The sequence below is a fragment of the Adiantum capillus-veneris genome, chromosome 5 (genome assembly GCF_014529385.1).
Source record: "Adiantum capillus-veneris isolate H3 chromosome 5, ASM1452938v2, whole genome shotgun sequence".
In the NCBI taxonomy this organism is placed as follows: domain Eukaryota; kingdom Viridiplantae; phylum Streptophyta; class Polypodiopsida; order Polypodiales; family Pteridaceae; genus Adiantum; species Adiantum capillus-veneris.
The window spans coordinates 6,111,703-6,133,789 of record NC_140935.1 but is presented as its reverse complement, the minus strand read 5'-3'; the positions used below and the strand labels follow the sequence as shown (position 1 = coordinate 6,133,789).

The 22,087-nt window shown below is 43.4% G+C and overlaps 3 protein-coding genes across 8 annotated transcripts in view; 1 reads left to right on the top strand and 2 right to left on the bottom strand.

Annotated features, from left to right (window-relative positions):
* Nucleotides 1-783: 783 nt before the first annotated feature.
* On the bottom strand, nt 784-3,738 carry LOC147456825 (uncharacterized). The gene has a single exon (XM_086511942.1). It carries the CDS (start codon nt 1,492-1,494, stop codon nt 961-963), a length of 534 nt encoding a protein of 177 aa, XP_086368068.1. The 5' UTR covers nt 1,495-3,738; the 3' UTR covers nt 784-960.
* A 185-nt stretch (nt 3,739-3,923) lies between these two features.
* LOC147456824 (uncharacterized) lies at nt 3,924-5,630 on the bottom strand. Its single transcript, XM_086511941.1, has one exon. It carries the CDS (start codon nt 5,267-5,269, stop codon nt 4,112-4,114), a length of 1,158 nt encoding a protein of 385 aa, XP_086368067.1. The 5' UTR covers nt 5,270-5,630; the 3' UTR covers nt 3,924-4,111.
* Nucleotides 5,631-6,492: 862 nt separating this feature from the next.
* The window catches only part of LOC147456823 (uncharacterized), a 132,616-nt gene continuing 117,021 nt past the window's right edge, over nt 6,493-22,087 (top strand). For 4 of the 6 annotated variants that reach the window (XR_015188036.1, XR_015188037.1, XR_015188034.1 and 1 more), the window contains exons 1-2: nt 6,556-6,982; nt 7,925-7,980. Coding sequence is in view for 1 of the 6 variants with exons in the window: in XM_086511939.1 (XP_086368065.1) it covers nt 12,523-12,849 (327 nt within the window). In the remaining 5 variants the exon portion in view is untranslated. Of the gene's footprint in view, nt 6,983-7,924; nt 7,981-9,710; nt 14,300-20,404; nt 21,067-22,087 lie in introns of those variants that run through there. The other 2 variants (XM_086511939.1, XR_015188033.1) reach the window with 2 other exon arrangements.

Here is a 22,087-nt window from a genome sequence, read left to right as displayed (position 1 = left end):
TTCCTTTGCAAGAGAATTGAAAAGAAAAGGTAAGTGAGAGAGAGGAGAGAGAAAGTACAAAAGGTTTGGTTTTTCCTAATTTCAAAGGGGCTCACTTTTTCAAATTCTATCCTCAAGTGTGGTTTCCTTTTTGTTCCAACCCCTTGACTTAGAGCCCAATTGAAACGTGTTGACAACATATTGCCCATGTTGTTTTGGAAACCATTCATGGGAAATGAAAAAGTTGACAACATGTTGCAAACCCGGTCCTCATGTGAACTGCACCATAGAACCCAATGTCCCACACGAGAACGAAGCACATTAGTACCACCAATTGATTGGAGACAAAGACTTGGCTGACATCGACCACTAGGGAATCCAATATGTAAAAATTTTATATAGCACGTGCGAACAAGAGGTATTTAAATAATCCCTTACCTGTATATTATATGTACCTCTTATGTACGTAATTTTGTAAAAACCACTAGCCCTTACGTATAAAAATTTTCACTTTCTCAATTAAAAAACCCTTTATGTAAGTACATTTTTTTTGTAAATGTACCTAATTATAAATCCTTTATTTTGTTCGCACGTGCTATCTTACATATTTCCTAGTGGACGCCCCAAGCATCGCCCTTAAGCATGTGAGGATGGAAGAATAGATTGCAAACATCTTCATGAAAGCCCTGGAAATAGACAAAATGAAGCGATTTTTAGTGATTCAGAGAAAGAGAGAGAGAGAGAGAGAGAGAGAGAGAGAGAGAGAGAGAGAGAGAGAAATATTATCAGACATGACCCATGGGACCATACAAAATATAACAGTGTCTCCTTCTAAATGAAGGGGTTTTGGTCGGATACATATCAGTTAAGGATTGAGGGTCCGCTAGGAGGGTAAAAGAAAAGAAAAGCCTAAGGGGAGTCAGGTGAGGGAGGAGTCCCTTTAGGAGTCCGAAACTCCTAAATGATGGCTTTACCACCTCTCTAGACGACCCATTTACCTTGCTTGCGCGCTTCGTGCACTTTCTTGAGTTCTTGTTTTTTTAACTTGAGCTGATTTGTAGTGAGTTCCTCAGTGATCCAGACATTTGTTCCTTTGAGGGCGTGCGATTGGCGTAGCAACTTAACCCGTTCCTCTTTATCCTTGAAAGTGAGAACACAATGCTCGGGCGGCACATGCCTATGTGTATCATTGATCCAAGAGATGGTTTCTGGCTTGACGTTAACTGGTTGAATAATGTCGTTGAGCTTAATAAGTGCTTCTTCGAGGGTATCCTTGGTGGTGCACCATGGTGAGGGTAGCCCACCGATTCGGACCTTGAGGATGTTCTCTTCCTGTAGTCGTTGCTCGTGATGCTCAGTTGTCACACAAGTCTGCACCTTGGCAATGGTCGCCGAGTGAGCTTGGCACACCTTCGCTTCGACTTGCTTGACCTTGTTGTTGGCGAGATCGACCATGGAATCAAAGCGTGCCTCTAGCTCGCTAAGGTGAGTTTTGAGGTCACGGTTTTCTTCCATGACTCAATCGAGAGCCGCTTGAAGTTGAGTGATGCGGTCGAGTTTACTGGTGCTAGTACTGTGGCAAAGGTCAGTCGCGCTCTCAAAGGGGTCCTCGGAGAAGTTGTCATCCTTAAACTCGAATAGATTCTTCTCCAATGTGCCTCAAGACTCTGTTCTAAGTAGACTCTGCTCCAAGTATCTCCATACTGTGCTCACTTTGCTCTGCTTTTAAGTGTTTCTCCAAAATATGCTCAAAGTGCCCGTTTTGAGAGCACCTTGAACCTCCTTTGATTGAGAGTACCTTGAGTACTGCCTGTGGTCGTGAACTTTAAGGCTCAAGACATGGACCGAACATAAATCAAAACTTTCTGAGCCATGAAGAATTTGACAAAGGCTGACGAGTAGAGAACCTGACGGGCTTGAGTCTTGTGCGCTGTGTAGAACCAGCCGTTGACCAACCTGATGACATGCAGAGAACCTGACGGGCTAAACTGGTGAACTTGTGTAGAAGCGAGGTCTCCTCGATCTTGCTGGGGCTGACCTGGGCGTTAACGCCTACCCCACAGGGTCGCCCCTCACCTTGTGGGATAGACGATAAGAGAGAGAGAGAGAGGGAGAGAGGGAGCATTGTGGTTGGGTAGGTGTGTTGAGATATCAAGCTCAAGACATCGTTTGCTTTGATGATCTGATCACTAGCACGAGATCGTAGACACCGTAAGATCATCGATTGTGCTATTATATGTGGACTTCACCGATTTGATCTACTCTAAGATTGATAGCCTTTTATCTTTCCAGCCCACTTAACATATCGGTTTCACAATGACCATTGTATACATTCATTTCATTATATGTATTTCTACGTAGAACATCTTATCATTTTGAGTAGTGAAGAAGAAGAAGTTGCTTTCAACCTCCATCTCCATCGTGTACTCTCATGGTTGTATATGCGTCTGTGTGTGTGCCGCGTGCGCACATGCATGCACACTCTTGCAAGAGGCTACTTCTCTCCTCTGTTTGCCTGCAGGCTTGTGTAAATGTCTCACCCTCATCAATAAAATGTGTGTAATTGTCTTGTAATGAGGTGATGATAACACCTAGGTCTTGTTTATCCTTCACTTAGTTTTGTGCACTCTTGTTTATCCTTCACTTAATTTTGCTCATTGAAGCCCTGGTTTGTGTGCTCTCAAAAATTGAAGGGCCACTATGGGGGTTTTACTATAAAACAAAGGCCATGCCCAAATGCAGACCTTAGGAGAGCTTATGCACACAAACAAGGACTTAGTCAAGATAAGCACTAGAAATTATCAATAGTGAATGCACAAAATAGTGAAGAAGGGGATTTGAAATTAACACTTCCAAGAAAGTAACACAAGCACGCAGACAAATATAGCAAGTGTATGAAGTAGGGGCTTAAATGAAGTAGGGTAGTGGTGCCTAAATGTAGAGCTTAGGAGCTCTCCTACCCAACACCAAGAATTACTCAAGATAAGGACTAGAATTCACCAATGGTAATGCAAGGATTAATGATCAATCGGCTAATGGGGGTTTGAAATTAACAGTAATTACACTTAGAAGGAACTTAATTATCAAAGATTTGAGTAGTACCATGCTCTGCAAGGAATGATTAGAGCTAGGAATTCTTGAAAATCTCAATCAGATCACCTCCAAAACTTGAGATTTTACTAGGCATGGTATGGTCACAAGAAGATTTAGAAATTTTCTCATGTAGGAAAATGGAGTCTTTTTCAGTGTTTTTCATACAATGCATAACATCATGAGCTTCTGCTTGGGAGGCACTACATCATACCTAGCTAGGTACGATTGGGGGCAAGGGACCGCCGGCCCGATGGGAGCTCGAGAGGCACCACATACCTAGCTAGGTACAATTGGGGCCAGGGGACTGCCGGCCCACCCACCGGGCCGGGGGTCCCCTGCCCCCAATCGTACCTAGCTAGGTATGCAGCGCCTCCCTCACAGAAGTTCATGATGTTGAGGTGAGTCACAATGTGAGAATTATTGTGAGAATCTGTCCAAAACTTCTTGTGGGTATGGTATTTTACTTTAGTAAGGGGAGGTGAGGTAGTCTATTCGTGTATCCAATTGGCTGGTTCAAGTGCTTGGCTCTTTTTCTGTACTTGAAGCTTTTACTAGTAGATCTACTGACTTATCACCAAGGTCAAAGGCCAGGTTAAGCCCTTTGAGAAGCTAATAAAAAGAAATTGGAATTTGGAAACCCCTTGGGCCTTCTCTCAATGATCAAACGCATCCAAGGTCGATGTCAGACTTCTTCACGTGCTCAACAACCAAATTCCAACTCTTTCATAACTTACAAACCCCCTGAAATGCATTAGAGTATCAGGCCTTCAATGCCTTGAAAAAGTACCTAAAAACTAGTAAAAAGTAGCTGAAAAAAAAAGTGAATTTTGAATAGAATTGAGACAACAACATATGATCATATCCACATTTAGAGAGGCACCATTTCTAAGGTGACGTCAGCTACAACTACAAGCCTCTAAACCTTAATAGGGTGACATCATGTATGCATGTGGTTGAATTGTGAGAACCTCAACAATTCAACCAGTATATTACTCAATTAGTGCAAGCAGCAGCAGCTAATCCCAATACGAACCCTTAATTAAGCATGCCTTGATGTGAGAATTAGGGGTTGATTGCTCTTACACCCAAACAGATCCGGAAGCTTATGCTTTGCTCCCTTTCCCACCCCTTTCGACTTCGACCTCCGGCTGCCACATGAGATATCCACCACAGGAGGGCCTTCCTGTTGCCAGGGCGTCTTGCAGCGACCCTGCATTTCTGTTCTTGCCATACTCAACGCCTTGACGGCTTTGCAAGCCAGACGTGCTGAATGCATAGACTCATTTTCCTCAAAATCATGACGGTGGCACACCTCGTCGGCTGTATGGGTATGATGTACCTTCCTTGATGAGAACTTGACAGAATTCAAAGGCTCTTCATCGTCATATCTAGCTTGATCAAAGGCCTTCCCTTGCTTCCCGCCACTCCAACCTTTCCTTGACTTTGTCTGAGTCTCTGGTGCGCACGCACCCTGGCGTGGTATGCACTGGTCTAATTGAATGCTATCTTGTACCCTCCTCGCAAGTCCAGAATCCGTCCTGCTGAATTCACGAGGGAGGAGCGCTTTAGGCCCCTTACACTGAACTGAAATACCCTTGTCTGCATCATTTGTGCATGCCACCATTGCCAGCCAGAAGGGGTCATCCTCAAGGGAGGGGGAGCTCCTGTGATGCCTTCTTTTGTGAAGAAACAAGGAGGCCATAATCTTCGATCCAGTGGAGGCACCACCGGGATGATGATGTTGATGATGCTGGTGCAACATGTGTGATCTTGTGAATTCGCAGCCTTCGACTGTGTTTGCATGCAGCTCCAGATGCGATAGGCATGGTGGGGGGCGTATTTGTGGGAGGTCAACTTTGCCTGTATGAGAAGTTCTGGCATGCTTGTGGAAGGGTTGCAAATTCTCATCTCCTGCTATGTCTGCGTGCACATCGAGCTCGTGGTCGACATGGCAAGCATGCCCATCCAGATGACTGGTTTGCATGGTCTGTTTCTTAAGCACTCCTGGCTTTTCTTCCCATGAGAAAGGGACGATAGCGGAAGACAGGCCGGGTGTTATGCGTCGCGGAGAGGGGCTGTGGTTTGGGGGTGTGAGAGAGTTGTGGTCTGGTGAGGAGGGAGGTGAAGAATGAGACGAAGAGGTGGAGGCGTGAGAGGTGCGAGACAAGGAGAGGGATGAAGAGGAGTGAGAGACCATGATCACCGCTGCGGCACCTGCATATAAGCGTTGAGGAGATCATGCAGAAGGAGCGACTAATTGCAGGGCGGTTGAGAAATGGCGTGTGTGTGTATGTGTGTGTGTGTCGAGAGAGAGAGAGAGAGAGAGAGATGAGGGTGAGCGCGCTAATCGTGCTGTGTGTATAGGTTGCGGGTTGAAGAGGGAAAGGCAGCCGCACGCATGCTGGGCGCCGGAAGGAAGAAAGTGTACCGAACTAAAGGAGAAAAGCAGAGAGAAACGCAGGAATTTGTGTTCGCGCGTCTGTGTGTGTGTGTGTGTGTGTGAGAGAGAGAGAGAGAGAGAGAGAGAGAGAGAGCGAATCTTGGAAACCCCTGCAAAACCCAAGTAAGCCCTGCAAGCATGATTGGAGAAAAAGGAAAATGGGCATGCAAACAGGGAGCTAACTGATGAAGAGGTTGGTGAGCGCCAACTCCAGTTAAAAGGTTACAAAAGTTAGCTCAAAAGGCCTGCAAAGCTATAAACACATAATCCTCGGGTCCTCTTCATGAGAGGCTGTGGCCCTAGCCCACTCACTGCCAAGTATAATATACCTATCCAAAAAGTACATAGGGATAAATATACCATAGTTGTTTCAATGGAAGAGCCCATGTGTGGGCACTCTAATCGCCTAGCCGTGAAGTCATTGTGCACGTCCGCGGATTTGTGAAGCCCTGAGGTCGTAAAGTTGCGAGATCGCGGGTTTGTAAAACCCTCAGGTCGTAAAGTTGCGAGATCGAAACCGGGAAGCATTTTCACCTCATATAATTTGTTGATTTCAACATTACATGTCTAGTCATGTGGGCAAAATTAGAATTGAGATAATTCCTAGGAATCAATATCTAAGGATTTAGGTATGAGAATATGATTTTGTATTGTTGTGTATGAATTCCTATAGATTAATCTACTCTCCTTGTTGGAGAGTACAACCTATAATATAGAGAACTTTGTACTATTGCATGCACATGCATCTCCATGTGTAGCCCATTTTGTGAGTGCCTTCACGAGACCCCAATTCTCTAACGCTTGGACTTTGCCTCCCCTTTTTTTAAAAGAGAGCCCACATCCTTCACCTAACCCTAAAATGGCACCCTCGTGTGAATGCCCTCTTATCGTCTTTCCTACCCATCTTGGCTGTTTTCCGTCTCCCTCATTTCTTGCACATTTGAGACGTGTCAAGGTGCTCAACCTTGACTCCTTCCCTAGAAAACCCAACTTTGTATCGTAGTTTTCACGCAAGTTAGGCTCTACCAATGTCCTTCCTCTCTTAAGGGCCACGTCTCACCAATTGGCTACACGAATTACACAACTTCATATGAGTGCACGAGAATGACTAATCACGTTCTTCATCTAGTCATTAATGCCAATGGTTGCACACGGTCTACCTTCTTCCTTGTGCAAAACAACCCTTTTAGCAAGGATGGCAGCTTGTTTGTTGATGTCCTTGCAAGTCTTCCTTACCCTTTGGCCTACTCTTTGAATTGTTTTTTGTATGCACCAAGCAAGGACATCCCAGGATTTAGTGTTCTCTAATCCTATGTCTTTAGCCCACTCGCTCGGTAGATGAGGAAATTTGTTGCCAGACTTTCAGGAGACGACTCCGACCTCATAGGAGCTTCTCTCCTCGGAGTCTCAACCCCGGTATGGACTCTCATCAATAGAGGTGTTGCAAGGCCGAGATCATTGATGGTGCAGGTCAGGGCCAACTATTAAGAGTGGCATGTTTGTGTTGTGGTCCCTCTCTCTCTCTCTCTCTCTCTCTCTCTCTCTCTCTCTCCCCCCCCCCCCCCCCGAGCTGGCAAGTTGAAATAATGCACCGTGCCTCACTCTCAATTGCATGGGTAAGTTGAACCTTATCCGAAGACGTCACCTATGATTTGTGCACCACCTTCTCACTCCTTGCAGTGTGCTTACCACCCTCTTGCTCTCACCACCTTCTCCCAAGAAGATAAGGGTGAATTCTAGAGAAGCCCATTTAAGGTGATAATGGACTCCTTATCGTGCTTTTTTGTTGATGGCATTCATGTCCTCTTTCTTGCACCACCCCTCGGAATATTGCAAGATCTCGGCATTGCATCTTCATATTCTTCTCTCTCTCTCTCTCTCTCTCTCTCTCTCTCTCTCTCTCTCTCTCTCTCTCTCTCTCTGGCCCTATCACCTACACTATTCCACTGCTTGGAAGAAGACCCACTCTTCTATTGATTACAGGCCTCCTTTGCCTTCGATCTCCAAATCTCTTGCTATGCGCCATGGGGTATTTCATGACTCTGAAGCCAAGGTTGTGCTTGCTAATTTTCCAAATGAAACGATGAACAAGGCCATGTTTTTGGCCATAACATAGCTATGATCGGCATCGAGTATGAAAATTAAAGTTGTCATGATGGCTTTGGGCTTTGGTCCCAGTATGTATGCAATAATGCACACCCTTATAGCAACTTAGCATCAATAAAGACACATATTCCCAAATTATAGAGATTTATTGATCAATCTTGAGAACCTTGAACGTTAAGGAGTTGCAACTAGAGAATGTTATATTTCATGTAACTTTCATTTTAGATTGACTACACTAAGGGAGATAGGACTTGGTGTAGATAGATTAGTTTCAAGAGAACTCATCACTATTCTCTTTCCTTGCAGTTATAGATTTATTGGTTTGGTGGAGCTCTTCAGCAGTTTAACTTAGGTGTTCATCGGTACGACATAGGTTTCCTTTTGTGCATGCAAATTTCAAGTTATGTAGTAGCTCTTGGCATATCTCTAAATATCTAATGGAATTAAAGATTATTGTAGTTGAAGTAAATAGTTAATAGCTCATTTGTTTGATTATGATTATGGTTTGAGGGAAAAATATTAATTATGGTTCAATTACATAGATGATGATATTATAGTGCAAGATGTTGTAGAGTTCGACTTCACTGGATTCTATTTTTTGCAAGTGCTTTGGTATACTCTTGGTTTACCATGTGTGTGTGTGTGTGTGTGTGTGTGAGAGAGAGAGAGAGAGAGAGAGAGAGAGAGAGAGAGAGAGAGAGAGAGAGAGAAGGGTTGTCCAATGGCTCAAATGTAACTCTCCCTCATACACACCACCGCTCTAAACAATAGCAATGAACTTTCATTAATTTGGTCTTCCATAGTCTCTCTCTCTCTCTCTCTCTGTGTGTGTGTGTGTGTGTGTGTGTGTGTGTGTGTGTGTGTGGCCACTGAGAGAGAGAGAGAGAGAGGTGGTGTGGTGAGGGATGCCAACAAGAGAGAAAAAGAGAGAATGTGATAGACACACACACAAATATATTATATACACACGTAGGTACGTATACACATACTCACATGTTGGAACTTGAGAAACTATATAAGATTGGCCTATTGGTAAAAGTGAGAAAGATCCACTGGAGATGTGGGTACATACACACATTCTCCGATGAGTGAGATTGGCAAGCTGTATAGGAATGACCCCTTGGTAAGAGCAAACGAGAACCGTCAGAGGCGGGTCACGTGAGCTCGTAGTAATAATAATCTATGATGAAGGGGTGCCACATGGCATGAGATAAGCCCCTGCTTACTTATGGGCCACTTCTAAAGCAAGCAAGAGTTCTCTCTAGCAAGTGCGTCACGCTTATTGTAGTATGTGGATATTATGGACAATGAAAGCTGATCTATGATTGTTTTGATTGAATGCAAAGAGAATGCCTATCTCAAAATGACCTCACCTAGTCTTAACATGCCCAAAAATGGTAGAGGCTTGATCCTAGAAGCTCCCAAGTATGGAGATCAACAGAAAGAATATTCACCATAATTATTGAACCTTGTGCAAACATGGTAGCTTTCATCTTGGGTACATTGAGGTCCACCTTTTTTCCTTGTGCAATGTGCCTTCCGTTCTTCTTACACTCATCTACATATAAATTATTTAACTTGAACTTGATTTGCAAAACCTACTCAACCATTTGCTCAACAAACACCAAGATAATATTGAACACATGAAATACATCAATCAAATACTTTCCATTTGTTAAGAGAAATGATTGATTTTGATTTCTCAACCATGGCCACCTCCTTGACTTGACCGTTGCCGTCTACCTCTTCCTCTTTTGTTATAGAGGATTTGTTCAAACTTGTTTGTAGCTTGAGAAGATGATTCTTTGTTGATGGTGTTCTCTTCCACAATCATCTTAGACACAAGATATGTAACACTCATAGTGTTTTCCCAAGTATTGATGGAGGTATCGAAGTACTTGTATGTTGATCCTAAACCATGCAATCAAGCTTCAACCTTGTCACTATCATCAACAACAGTAACAATAGTAGATGCTAGGGATTCACCTATGTCCTTTAAATTTAAAACATAATCATTCATCAACATGTCTTTCTTTTGCACAATATTTAGATCTATATTCAGCTACAACTTTCTCTCCTTGTTGTTGGTCAGTGCGCGCGGCCAAATCTATGAGGACCCAGGGACTGCCGTGAGAATATATCCTACCCTTTAAATTGGCCCATGGCCTCCGTATTTGGTATTCCCTTGTCCATACTTAGACAGTTGGCCCTTGGCCTGGGTCTGTGACCCTCCTGGGCTTGCCCTTGGATTGACATTATTACCCCCCCCTTGGAGAAGTGTTTTTGTTCTCAAAAACAAAAGTGGTTTTATCTTCATAAGAACACTAATGTTTTCCACAAGGCATCCTTCATGGATCCAGCTGTTCATTTGAACAAAACATGTTTCAGAAGGAGGTTCAATGAAACCAAGACTAACATCTGATTTTTCACGATGTTGTCCCTTTGTAACCGTCTTGTGTAACCGACCCATAACCAACACATTGTGTAAACTCCATTTAGAACCCACCCACATGAGCATGCTAAATGAGTTATCACAACAAAGATGTATCCCAAAGAGTACCTCTTTCACTTTCCATGAAAGTAACTGGATGACGTAAATTAGAGGAATTGTATGCTAAGATAGATAGTAGGATCAACTCCTTTCAAGCCCTTATAAGACCATGCGCACACATCCTTATACTCCTTGAGCGTTTGAATTTGCAACTCTTCCTCATCTGGTGATAAATCGGTAGAAATATAAGTAGGTTTAAGTTCGTCTCTTGGTTTTGCTAGATCCATTCGTTTAGCATCATTAGGTCCATCATAAAATTTTCTTGGTTCAGCCTTCTCCCTCATTGGTTATTCAACGATGATTTTGCGGTCATGAATAGTGTAATTTTTGTAATGTGAGGGTACGCTTATTCCGTCTTTCCCTTATTCTTCCCCATTCTTGTTGTCACTTTCCTTTTTTGTTGTTCAAACCTCTTTCAATGTTCATTTAAGATCATTGTATTTCTTTTTCCGTTCAACTTTGGTCCATTTAGGTTCACTAGCAGCATCCCATATCTTTGATGCATCTATAGGAGGTTTGGTTGGATGTCCTTTTTTTGGTTTAGTCTTGTTTGGTTGAGAAGGTGTTGTTGCCTTTCGGTTTACCATTTCTCTTATGCAATCATGAGCTCCCACTTTCCCTCAATATGTTGTATTGGATTATTTGTCATCCCTTTTGCTGCGCATTTGTTTCTGTAGTGTTGTTGTCTTCTAGGTCTCTGATTTGGAAAGTCGAAGAATTTTCAGGTTTTGTTTCAAGATCTCTCTCATGACCTTATGATTTTTCATCATCTGCACTAAGCTCCTTGTATCTCTAAGCATCAAGGGTGTCATAATAACATTCATCTCTTGATTCCCAATTTTGCTCCAAGCTGTGGCCTGAATCACGTTCCATGGTAGACCTTCAATAGAAATCTCATCCTAGATATGCAAACACTTCACGTCGGTTTCAAAACCTTGTACTTCACCAATTTGTGGTTTTGCTTCACCATAAATACGGTGGACCTCGGCGTTGTAGTTGTAGCCTGCGACTATGGGAGTCATTTCTTTCTATTCTGTACGGGTGTTCTACGGTTCCTGAAACAAGCACAGATCGTTCTTAAGACGAGAGAAATAAGGCTTGTGGGCTTCATACCAGTGAATGAGTAAGGTAAGGTTCGTGGCTAGTATGTGTTCTCGTGTGTGGATCTCTACCCTTGCCTCTGATAGATGGTTAGAGAGGTATGGGGATAGGTTATCCCATCGATCCCCGATGCATATGTCCCAAAAAACCTTTGTGGTTTGTGATAATTATCAAACATGATACGGCTATGGTGGGAATTATTACATTTTTTTTTCCAAATACATCATGAAAGTGATTGGTGTTATGGCATAAGCCACACACTGTGGGTTATGCGGATGTCCAGACACTGCGGACTAGGAATTCATGCGGCTTTAGACAGTTCTTCATGGGATATCAGGGGATAGGACGGGGTTTGCACCATTCCCAATCTACACTGGAGCAACTGGTGTATTTGGAGGGGCATACTAGTCATTGTGGATATCTCCTAGTCAATCAATATATCATTCTCATGTAATCTTGGGTTTTGCTGTGTATAAATGAAGAAGATGGTGTTTTGTTCCTGTGTATTGTCATCTATTTTTTCTTCTTATACATTGTTGATAATCTAATATAAGGAAACGTGAGCGTATCCATTCCGGTAGTGCTTATTGATCCACTACGGAGCTACAGGCATTACATATGGCGACCACGATGCGTGATGGGAGACCTGCTGTGAACATGCATGCGCACTAGGTCGCAGGGTGCTCCTGAGCCTGTTGTTCCAGTCGTGGGTAGACACCAAAGGAGAGGTGATTCGGATGAATTCATTTTCTCTGCACCCCAAGCTGAGGAACACGTGTCTCCATCACCAAGCTCGGTTTGTGATTGATGTATTCGGCGTGTGCGGCATACTTCGCGTAGTCAGTCGTGTCCTCCTACCATGCGCTTTCTCTCACCAACTCATGTTGCTCCACCACCGCCTCCGGTAAGTATTTTCGTGGTTTCACCGCCATCGTCCCTGTCTCCTATTGTTTGGCAACTCTTCCAGAAGGAGGCACAATTGGGCAAGGGGCTATGGTGCAACCAGTGGTGGGTGGACATATTAAGTATAGTCGCTTTTGAGGTTGCTCAAATGAAGATCCTGATGCACATTTGCGGCAACTTAATAAAGTAGAGAGGGTTGAATCATCATGGTGCTGTGGTTCCTCTCCATCAACAATCAGTGTTTGAGTCCACACTTTCAGGAAAAGTTGCAAAATGGTGGTCAGAGTATCCTGATGATCATTATCAAACTTATGTTGAAGGTTCTAGAGTGCTCTTGGGTTGATTCAGAATGAAAAAGATGGTCCCTCAATATTTGGAAAAGTTTCAGACCTTGCGTCAAAAGTCGTTGCCAGTGGAGGATTATGCTGCGAAGCTTCGGATGCTCTTGCAGTGGGTACCTCAGGCACAACGGCCAGCAGCTGAGGTGTTGAATGATTATTTTCTGCGAGGACTAAATAAGGATCTTAGAACTGCTATGGCAACAGTGGATAAGGTAACCACGCCACTAGATAATGTTATTGCATGGGCTGTTGTAGCAGGTGAAGCCTTGGAAGATACAAAGTCACGAAGGAAATCAAAGAAAAAGGATCGCAAGAAATCTCATCGTAAATCTTAGGGAAATGGCAGTGATAGTACAGAGTCGGAGAGTGCAGACTTAGAATCCTCAGATTCAGGCAGCAGCACGTCGATGAAAGAGTCAAAGGAGGCACCTCGAAAAAATCCCAACGTCAAGGGCAAAGTGTTTCATCCCGATTTGCGGAATCTTCTACGATGGTAAAGAGTATGAAGGAGCTATGGTGTACTCAATGTCGGAATCCTGGACATGCCGCTCAAGATTGCGTAATGAATCAAAAATGGTGTGCAATTTGCAAAGCCAATACCCATAATATAGTGGAATGTTATTACAATGGTCGTGGCCGTAGGAGTCGGGATTCTTCTACATAACGGTCAGGACAAGAGCCTGCGGTGGTATTGGCTCATGCTCATGCAACAGAGGCACCTTTTCCAGGACTAGCCGGTGGACGAGGTCAAGGAGGGGGTCGCGACCGAGGAAGAGGTGGCCAAAATCCTAATTGACCCAAGACCCGCCTTTTATGTTTGAGAGATGGGCATTGGTGGTCGGAGTGTTCAGAAGCTTTGGAATATGATCGAAAGAAACAGTAATGTGCTATCGGAAAGTAGCCGCGTGCAACTATGGTTCAGATTGAGGGATTGGAGGAATCTGAACCTGGTGGTTTCGCAGGTTAACTGTTCGGACAAAAATGTGGTACCAACATCAAATGTTAAGCTTCAAGATTGGGAAACTCAAGAAGATGTACGCAAAAAGACTGTAACATGGATGACACATTCAGTACCACCGTTGCAATCATGAGGACCATTGGCGACCTCCTCGGAGATGAAAGAGGGGAAATTCATAAACAAGACAAATACCATGGAAGAGGATAATTGGGATTCTGTTTGGAAGGAGGCACGAGAATCACCATTACAAGTGCGATTGGGATCTTTATTGAAATCAGTTTCAAATTTTCATAAATCTTTGCTGAGTCAGAAGTTCAAAGAAATGAGGGAGATGGAATTTGATGTTGCGGCAGTTGAGGAAGAGCGGGATGATTCAGTTCCGTTGCCGGTAACAAGGATTACGGATACATGCATTTTGGAGCTTTCCATAAGATATCACTGTACGTATATCGACAAAGTCCTATTAGATGGAGGTATCGGAGTGAATATTATTACTCACGCTTGTGAGCACTTTGGTTTTAGTGATTGGGAACCTACTCCCTTTGTAGTTTGCATGGCGGATCAGAGAAGAGTACAACCAGTAGGATTGCTCCGAGGCGTCGTGCTGGATGTGGCTGGTGTTGGAATTAGGGTTGCAGAGAAACACACACAGCTTGGAGAAGACGAAGGAAGCTCAAGGCACACAATAGAGAGTGTATTCCTTAGTGTGCAATGGAAAGATAGATAGCCCTAGAGTGATGGGCGTATATACAATGCACGGGGGAAAAAACCTCCTAAAGAGGGAAAAAATGCCCCGGCGGTCCTAGTGTGTTCACACACATCACTACCACATGTATATGGTAACAAATCCCCCCTGGAGTGATGCGGTGAACGAGAGCTGGCACATGAGTAAAGGGAAGTGCCATGCCCTGAGGACAGGATCAGTCCACAAAGGGGAGTAAGCCCAAAGCTTTGCGGAAAGCTTCAAGCTTCTCACGAGACAATGCCTTTGTGAAAAGATCTGCAAGGTTGTCCTGTGTTGGCACATAAGCCAAGCTGATCTCTCCTGCTGAGAGCCTCTCCCTGACATAGTGGTAATGCACCTCAATGTGCTTTGTGCGAGCATGAAAAACTGGGTTCCTCGCAACTGCCAATGCGCTCTGACTGTCAGTGTAGATAGTGTTGGCAGTGTCCTGTCCAACACCCAAGTCAGCCATAAGGCGTCTGAGCCATACACACTCAACCGTAGCTGTGAAGACTGCCCTGTACTCAGCCTCACAACTCGAAGTGGCCACAGTAGGTTGCTTCTTGCTCAACCATGATATACATGAACTGCCAAGCATGAAACAAAAACCACTTGTGGACACTCGCGTGTCAAAACAACCAGCCCAATCTGAGTCCGAAAAAGCATGTAAGTCTGGCGGCAATGATCCCCCCTTGGGATAAAACAAGCCAAGATGTAAAGTGCCACTAAGGTAGCGGAAAATCCTCTTGACAGCCTGCCAATGCTTAGACCCTGGGCTATGCATAAATCTGCTGACCTACGAGACTGCAAACTGAATATCTGGCCTCGTGTTGCATACATAAATGAGGCAGCCAACAGCAGTTTGGTAAAGAGTGACATCAGCAGGATCGCTAGCATCATGTAGACTCAACTTCAAACCTGTTTCCATGGGAGTGGCAATAGGTTTGCAATCCTCAAGTCCAAACTTACATAGCAATGTCTCTATGTAACTTTTCTGACACAAGGCAATACCACCATCACACTGCTTAAACTGTATACCCAAGTAATGATGCAACAGCCCCAAATCTTTCATCTTGAAAGTAGCATTCAAATCAGCCTTAAATTCAGCAATATGTCTCTCATTTGGTCCAGTGATCAGCAAATCATCAACATAAAGAACCACAATGAGAAATACATCATCCTCACGCTTTACATACAATGTGCTTTCTGTTGGACTGTTACGAAAGCCTCGTTTAACCAAATGAGTGTCAGCTTTCTCATACCAAGCACGAGGAGATTGCTTCAACCCATACAAAGCCTTCTTACATTTGCACACTTTGTCCTCTTGTCCTTTTATGACAAAACCGCGAGGCTGCGTTACATAAACTTCCTCAAATATGTCACCATTCAAGAAAGCAGTAACAATGTCTGATTGATGTACATCCCAACCAAAATGAGCTGCCAATGCACATAGAAAACGCACAGTAGTCATACGACAAGTGGGAGCAAAAGTCTCTTCATAATCTATGCCTTTTTGTTGTGCATAACCCTTTGCAACAAGTCGAGCCTTATGGCGATCGATCTCACCATCCGGCTTGCGTTTCAACTTGTAAACCCACTTGGTACCAATGGCCTTTTTGCCAGGAGGCAAATCACATAAAGTCCATGTGTCATTCTCTATAAGTGCATCATATTCTGATTTCATGGCAGCAATCCAATTTTCTGAATTCTGTGCTTCATCAAAGGACAGAGGCTCCTCAACATCATGTAAACTAGACACAGCCAAAGCATAACAATCTGATGCATAAGATGCATGGCGAGAGCCTGAACGAGTACGACTAGATAAAGGTGCATCCAATTTACTGTCACGCAAAGTGTGCACCAGCCATTTTGGCATACCTCTAGCCTGCTCATTTTCAGCCCTTTCCTCATCAAGTACATCATGTACATCTACATCAGTAATAGGCTGTTCTAAAACATTTTCAGAAACCCCCATAGGCTGTACATTTGCCTCATTGGAACTTACATTCGTATTTCCACCACTGAAAAGAGGCAACAAAGTGTCATAAATGTCCTGTGAGCTTACATTACTGTCTCTAGTACATGACAGCAAGGGTTGAACAGAATCTTCCACAAACACTACATCCCGTGAAACCAAAATACGTTTTGTTTGCGGATGATACAACCTGTAACCTTTGCTTTCAGCACTATAACCAACAAAAATACATTTGACAGCCTTATCATCCAATTTTCTGCGCTGCACTTGTGGCACCAAAGCATATGCCAAACAGCCGAAAACACGCATGTGCTCAATAGAAGGTTTTCTATCATGCCATGCTTCATATGGAGTAATAGACTGCAAAGCTTTCGTAGGACACCTGTTAAGTACATAAGTGGCACACATGATGGCCTCAAGCCAAAAAGAATGCGGCAAAGCTTGACTTTTGACCATACATCGTGCCATTTCCGTTAGTGACCTGTTTTTCCTCTCAGCAACACCATTTTGCTGAGGTGTATAAGGCACTGTACATTGGTGTTTTATCCCACGACTAGCCAGAAATGCATTAAATTCATGAGACATATACTCCCCCCCTCGATCGGAACGGAGGGTGCCCATAGTACATTTTGAGACATTTTCAGCCATAGCCAAAAATTGTTTGAAGCACATAAAAACTTCGGACTTCGCTTTAAGCGGAAATACCCACGCATGCCTGGAGTAATCATCAATGAAAGTCACGAAGTATAGGTAATTGCCCAAGGACGGAGTTTGCATGGGCCCACAAACGTCACTATGCACAAGCTGCAACCTGCATGTGGCCCTAACTGAACCATCCTTTGGAAACTTAGAACGCTGCATTTTACCCAGAATACAGCCTTCACAAACATGTTTGATAGGTGCTTCAAGAGGCGGCAAAGAAGCAACCATATCAGATTTCTGCAAACGTAGCAAACTGGCAAAATTCAGATGACCAAAACGTGCATGCCAAAGTTTTGCATTTGAAATAGCCCTTGAATCTGCAACAGCATTTGCAAAATTTTGTCCACACTTGTCATACAAAGTGAGCTTATACAGCCCACGGCACAAAAGCCCAGATGCAACAATTTCATCACCAAAACTGAGATCATGAACTGTACATCTGTCATCCACAAATTTGACTACAAGTCCAAGTCTAGCAAGTGCGGATACAGACAATAGATTCTTCTTGATCCCAGGTACATAAAGTGCATCAACAAGTGTGAAGGAACTGCCATTAGCAGCAGTGAGCACAATCTTTCCAACTCCCTGAACTGGATAAGAGGCGTTGTTGGCACAAGTGACTGAATTCCCATGAGGGACAGACTTGAGAGAGGTAAACAATTCACGATGTGAGGTAATGTGCTTTGTAGCACCACTGTCGAAATACCACACATGTGAATCTGCAGCAACTGACAAGCATGCATCATGGACAACAGGATTGTAAGTGCACTCTGCGCTAAAAGCCCATTCTGCATCAACATCAGCATCACAATCTCCTTTCACAGAAGACTCAACAATGGCTGCATTTGTAGTGGAACCAGCATTTGCAGTGGAACCACCCTCTTTCTTCTTAGCCTCTTTGGCCTTCAACTTAGGACACGACTTGATCAAGTGATCATTGGCTTTACAATAATGGCAACGCATCTTCTTTTTGCCCTTATCACCAAAATTGCCAGACGAAGTGCTGCCAGCAGAAGCATTAGGAACAGAATTTTTGCCACTCGCAGCAGAACCATAAGAAGTGGCTGCATTACTGTTACCACCCTTTCTTTGAGAAGCAATAAAAGCCTGCTCAACTGCACGCTGCCTAGTCCTGTTTTTTCTAGAAAGTGACTCTTGCAACAGCAATGTGCATAATGCATCAAACTTGACAACTTCAGGATTTCCTTGGGTCATCAGTCTCCAAGTACTAGCAAAAGTCTGGTAGGAATCTGGTAAGGCATCAAGAACAGTCTGCACAAGGGAACTGTCAGAAATGACTTCACCTGCAGAAATGAGTTGCTCATTGATATCCTTGACACTAGCAAGGAAAGTGTCCATATCATCTTCCTCATGCATAATCTTCGACTCTAGCTCTTTACACAGCAAAGCAATTTTAGCCTCATTGCGGCTTGCATAAAGACCTGCTAGAATATCCCAAGCCTGTTTTGCAGATTTTGCTGAACGGATGTGAGGAATAATGGTGCGCTTCACAGACAACGCAATCAATGCATGAGCCTGCGCATCCTTAACATCCCAACGAGCTTGTTCTGCTGTAGGCAAAACAACTCTAACAGCTGCAATCCTTGCAGCAAGACCTGCAACATCCTCAATATCGCCTACATCTTCAGAACCAGGACGTACATCAATGCCCTGCACAATGTTCCAGACACCTTTTGACACAAGAACGTGTTGCATCATATAAGCCCACATAGGGTAGTTGTCCCCATCCAACCTGTCCTCAGCAGCAAACATCTTGAACACATCTGTGTTGTTGTTGTCAGCCATGGTAAATGCTGCACCTGATGTGAAAACTGCCCGAAAATAGGAGAAATGGAGCGGGAACAACTTGTGCTATATAGCACAAACCGTAGAAGACTATAAGGCACCTGTTATGCAGAAAACGGCACTGACAGATAATCTGCACAAAATGACGAAATAGCCTGTGCAGTACTGCCCGTAGTGGAAACGGAGGCCGAAATGAGCCCAAATCAAAATTCTGAGCACACCAAGCTCTTCGAGCTCTCCCACAATATTTGTCGACCTGCGAACGCTCGCCAAAGCTCACTGAAATCGGAGAAAGTGAGCAGGCGTGTGCTGGAGCAGCTGGCGACTAAGCCCGGGAGGACGTGACCTGCTCTGATACCAATTGTTGGAATTAGGGTTGCAGAGAAACACACACAGCTTGGAGAAGACGAAGGAAGCTCAAGGCACACAATAGAGAGTGTATTCCTTAGTGTGCAATGGAAAGATAGATAGCCCTAGAGTGATGGGCGTATATACAATGCACGGGGGAAAAAACCTCCTAAAGAGGGAAAAAATGCCCCGGCGGTCCTAGTGTGTTCACACACATCACTACCACATGTATATGGTAACAGCTGGTCTGTCCTTCGCTATTTTGTTAGTGGTGTTAAATATTGAGGATTACAGTCATGACTATCATATTATTTTGGGGAGACCATGGCTACACCAAGCCAAGGTAAGCATAATTGGGAGGCAAATATATTGATAGTTAAAAAGGGTCGCAAAAACGTTCAGGTGATATCATGAACATGTAGACAACCAGTTCAGGCAGCATGGCCTGTGATAATGGAGACAATGAATATGGTGGAAGGATTAGAAGAGAATGAAGAGGAGAAATTCCTGAAGGCTAATCCGGATTTAGTTTTTCTTTTATCTTGCAGAATTTTTTGCGATTTCGGAGGGGAAGTCTTTATAGGGTCAAGAAATGGCAGCACTAGAGGAGCAAGAAAAAGCCTTGCCTATGCCTAAATCAATGGAGGAGATTATTAGGCAAGAACATGAGTTTGAAGCGCAGATGAGTAGAGTAACAAGGGTGAAGGAGGATGAATTGGATATAGTCTTCCTAGGAGATCCAGAGGAGACTAAGCCCATCTATATCAGTTGACGACTTGAAGCAAATTTCCGAGGGGACTTGATTAATTTGTTGACAGAATTTAAGGATGTTTTTGCATGGGAATATGCGGATATGAAAGGATTGGATCCAAAGTTTTATCAGCATAAATTCATTTGAAACCAGATACAATGCCAGTGAAGCAACATTCATATAGGATGAAACCGAATGTGGCCAAGCAAGTCAAGGTGGAAATTGATCGTTTGTTGCAAGTGGGTTTTATTACCCCTATTGACAACCCATAATGTATTTCTCCCATTGTGGTGGTACCGAAGAAGAACAAGAAAATTCGAATTTGTGTAGATTATAGGAAGCTGAATGCAGCTACTGTTCTAGACCCTTTTTTGCTTCCATTTCTAGATTCTATTTTGGATGATGTGGCAGGTCATGAAATGTATTCTTTTTTGGATGGATTTAGTGGCTATAATTAAATTCAGATGGCTGAAGGGGATCATGCTAAAACAGCTTTTATTATAGAATGGGACATTTTTGTATGCACAGTAATGTGGTTTGGATTACGGAATGCACCCTTGACTTTTCAAAGGGATATGTTTCAAATGTTTGGTCTTACTTGAAAGATTTTATGTGAATCTTTCTAGATGACCTCAACGTTTTCTCGAGATAGACCCACAGTTGTGGCAGAGGTTTACAGGGCCCATCGGCAATGCAAGATTTTTGTGGGTTCAACTACATTGACATTTCACCATCACAAGAGCGTGAGGAAGAGCAACGACCGGAGCCTTCGACACAAAGAGGCTAAAGATGTGGGTTAACGCAGTCCACTGTGCATGCCTGGTGTTACGGCATAAGCCGCACACTGCGGGTCCTATGGATATTCGGACACTGCAGACTAGGACTTCATGCAGCTTTGGACAGTTCTTCATGGGATACCAGGGGCTAGGACGGGGTTTGCACCATTCCCGATCTGCGCTGGATCTGCGCTGGAGCAGTGGGTGTATTTGGAGGGGCATACCAGTCATTGTGGATATCTCCTAATCAATCAATATATCATTCTCATGTAATCTTGGGTTCTGTTGTGTATTAATGAAGAAGATGGTGTTCTGTTCCTGTGTATTGTTGTCTATTTTATCTTCTTATACATTGTTGATCATCTAGTGTAAGGAAGTGTGAGGGTATCCATTCCCATAGTGCTTATTGATCCACTGCAGAGCTATAGGCATTACAATTGGGAGGAACGGAGTAAAAGAGTGGGATACGTTGTTCTTGACCATCATATCCCATACTCTAAACATGACAATGGAAAAACAACCCAATGTTGGTTTTTGACTGTCGACAAGTGCAACAAGTCGAATGCATTGATGTAGAGAATTTTTTTTGTGACTTGAATTTGTCGGTGCAAAGCTTTGCTTTCACCTAGTTGATATTTCCTGGGCGGGGCGTGCCAAAGTTTGGAATTCCATGAAATTTGGGTTGACCCTCACCGTATTTGTGCCAGGCACGCAAGGTATTAGGCACCACGTAGTCTATTGTCAATCGGCCATTGGAAAAATATCGACGCACTTTGACAGCCCAATAGAAGTCACCAGCAATAGGGTAGTCTTGTAAGATGGAAATTTAAATGTCTTGTAATGCCATTAGGAAGCCACTACAAATTTAGTGGTTCATGAGTCATTGTAGCCGCTTGGTTCTCAGATAGTAAGGTTTTTGCTCATGTAGCTTTTTCAGTTATGCATCGCCTTTGCGCTTTGCTCTATGATGATGTTAGATCCTATCATGTGAGTGGGACATGGTGAATTATAGTGCATAATATGGGAGTTGTTGATGTAATGGATTAAAAGGTATTCCTAATGGATTCGAAAAAATTAAAAGATATTCCTAATTCAAAGATTCTCTTAATAATAACAAAAATGATGTGTTATTCTATAGCACATAGCAACGTGCAATGACGAAGCACGTAGATTTGCAATAGTATTAGTTAGGAAGGACATTTATAGAGAGAGAGAGAGAGAGAGAGAGAGAGAGAGAGAGAGCAAGGATACTTTAAAGAGAAGAAAATGCTAGAGGAACATAAAATAAAAAAGAAACACCTCTTTATATGGATACAAAAGGTCTTTTGACTTTCTACCTTCATATGTCTTTTGACTTTCCACCTTCATCTTTCTTTTCATTTCCTAAACTCACCCTTCACTTATGCACTTAATATGTTTAGAAAGAATTTTTATTTTTCTAAGATTGGGGACACCTAATTGATTTAAGAGGATTTAAGATGGATAATTAGGGGGTGTGTTAGGAGTAGGAAGTTAGGAATGTAGAGCGAGGAG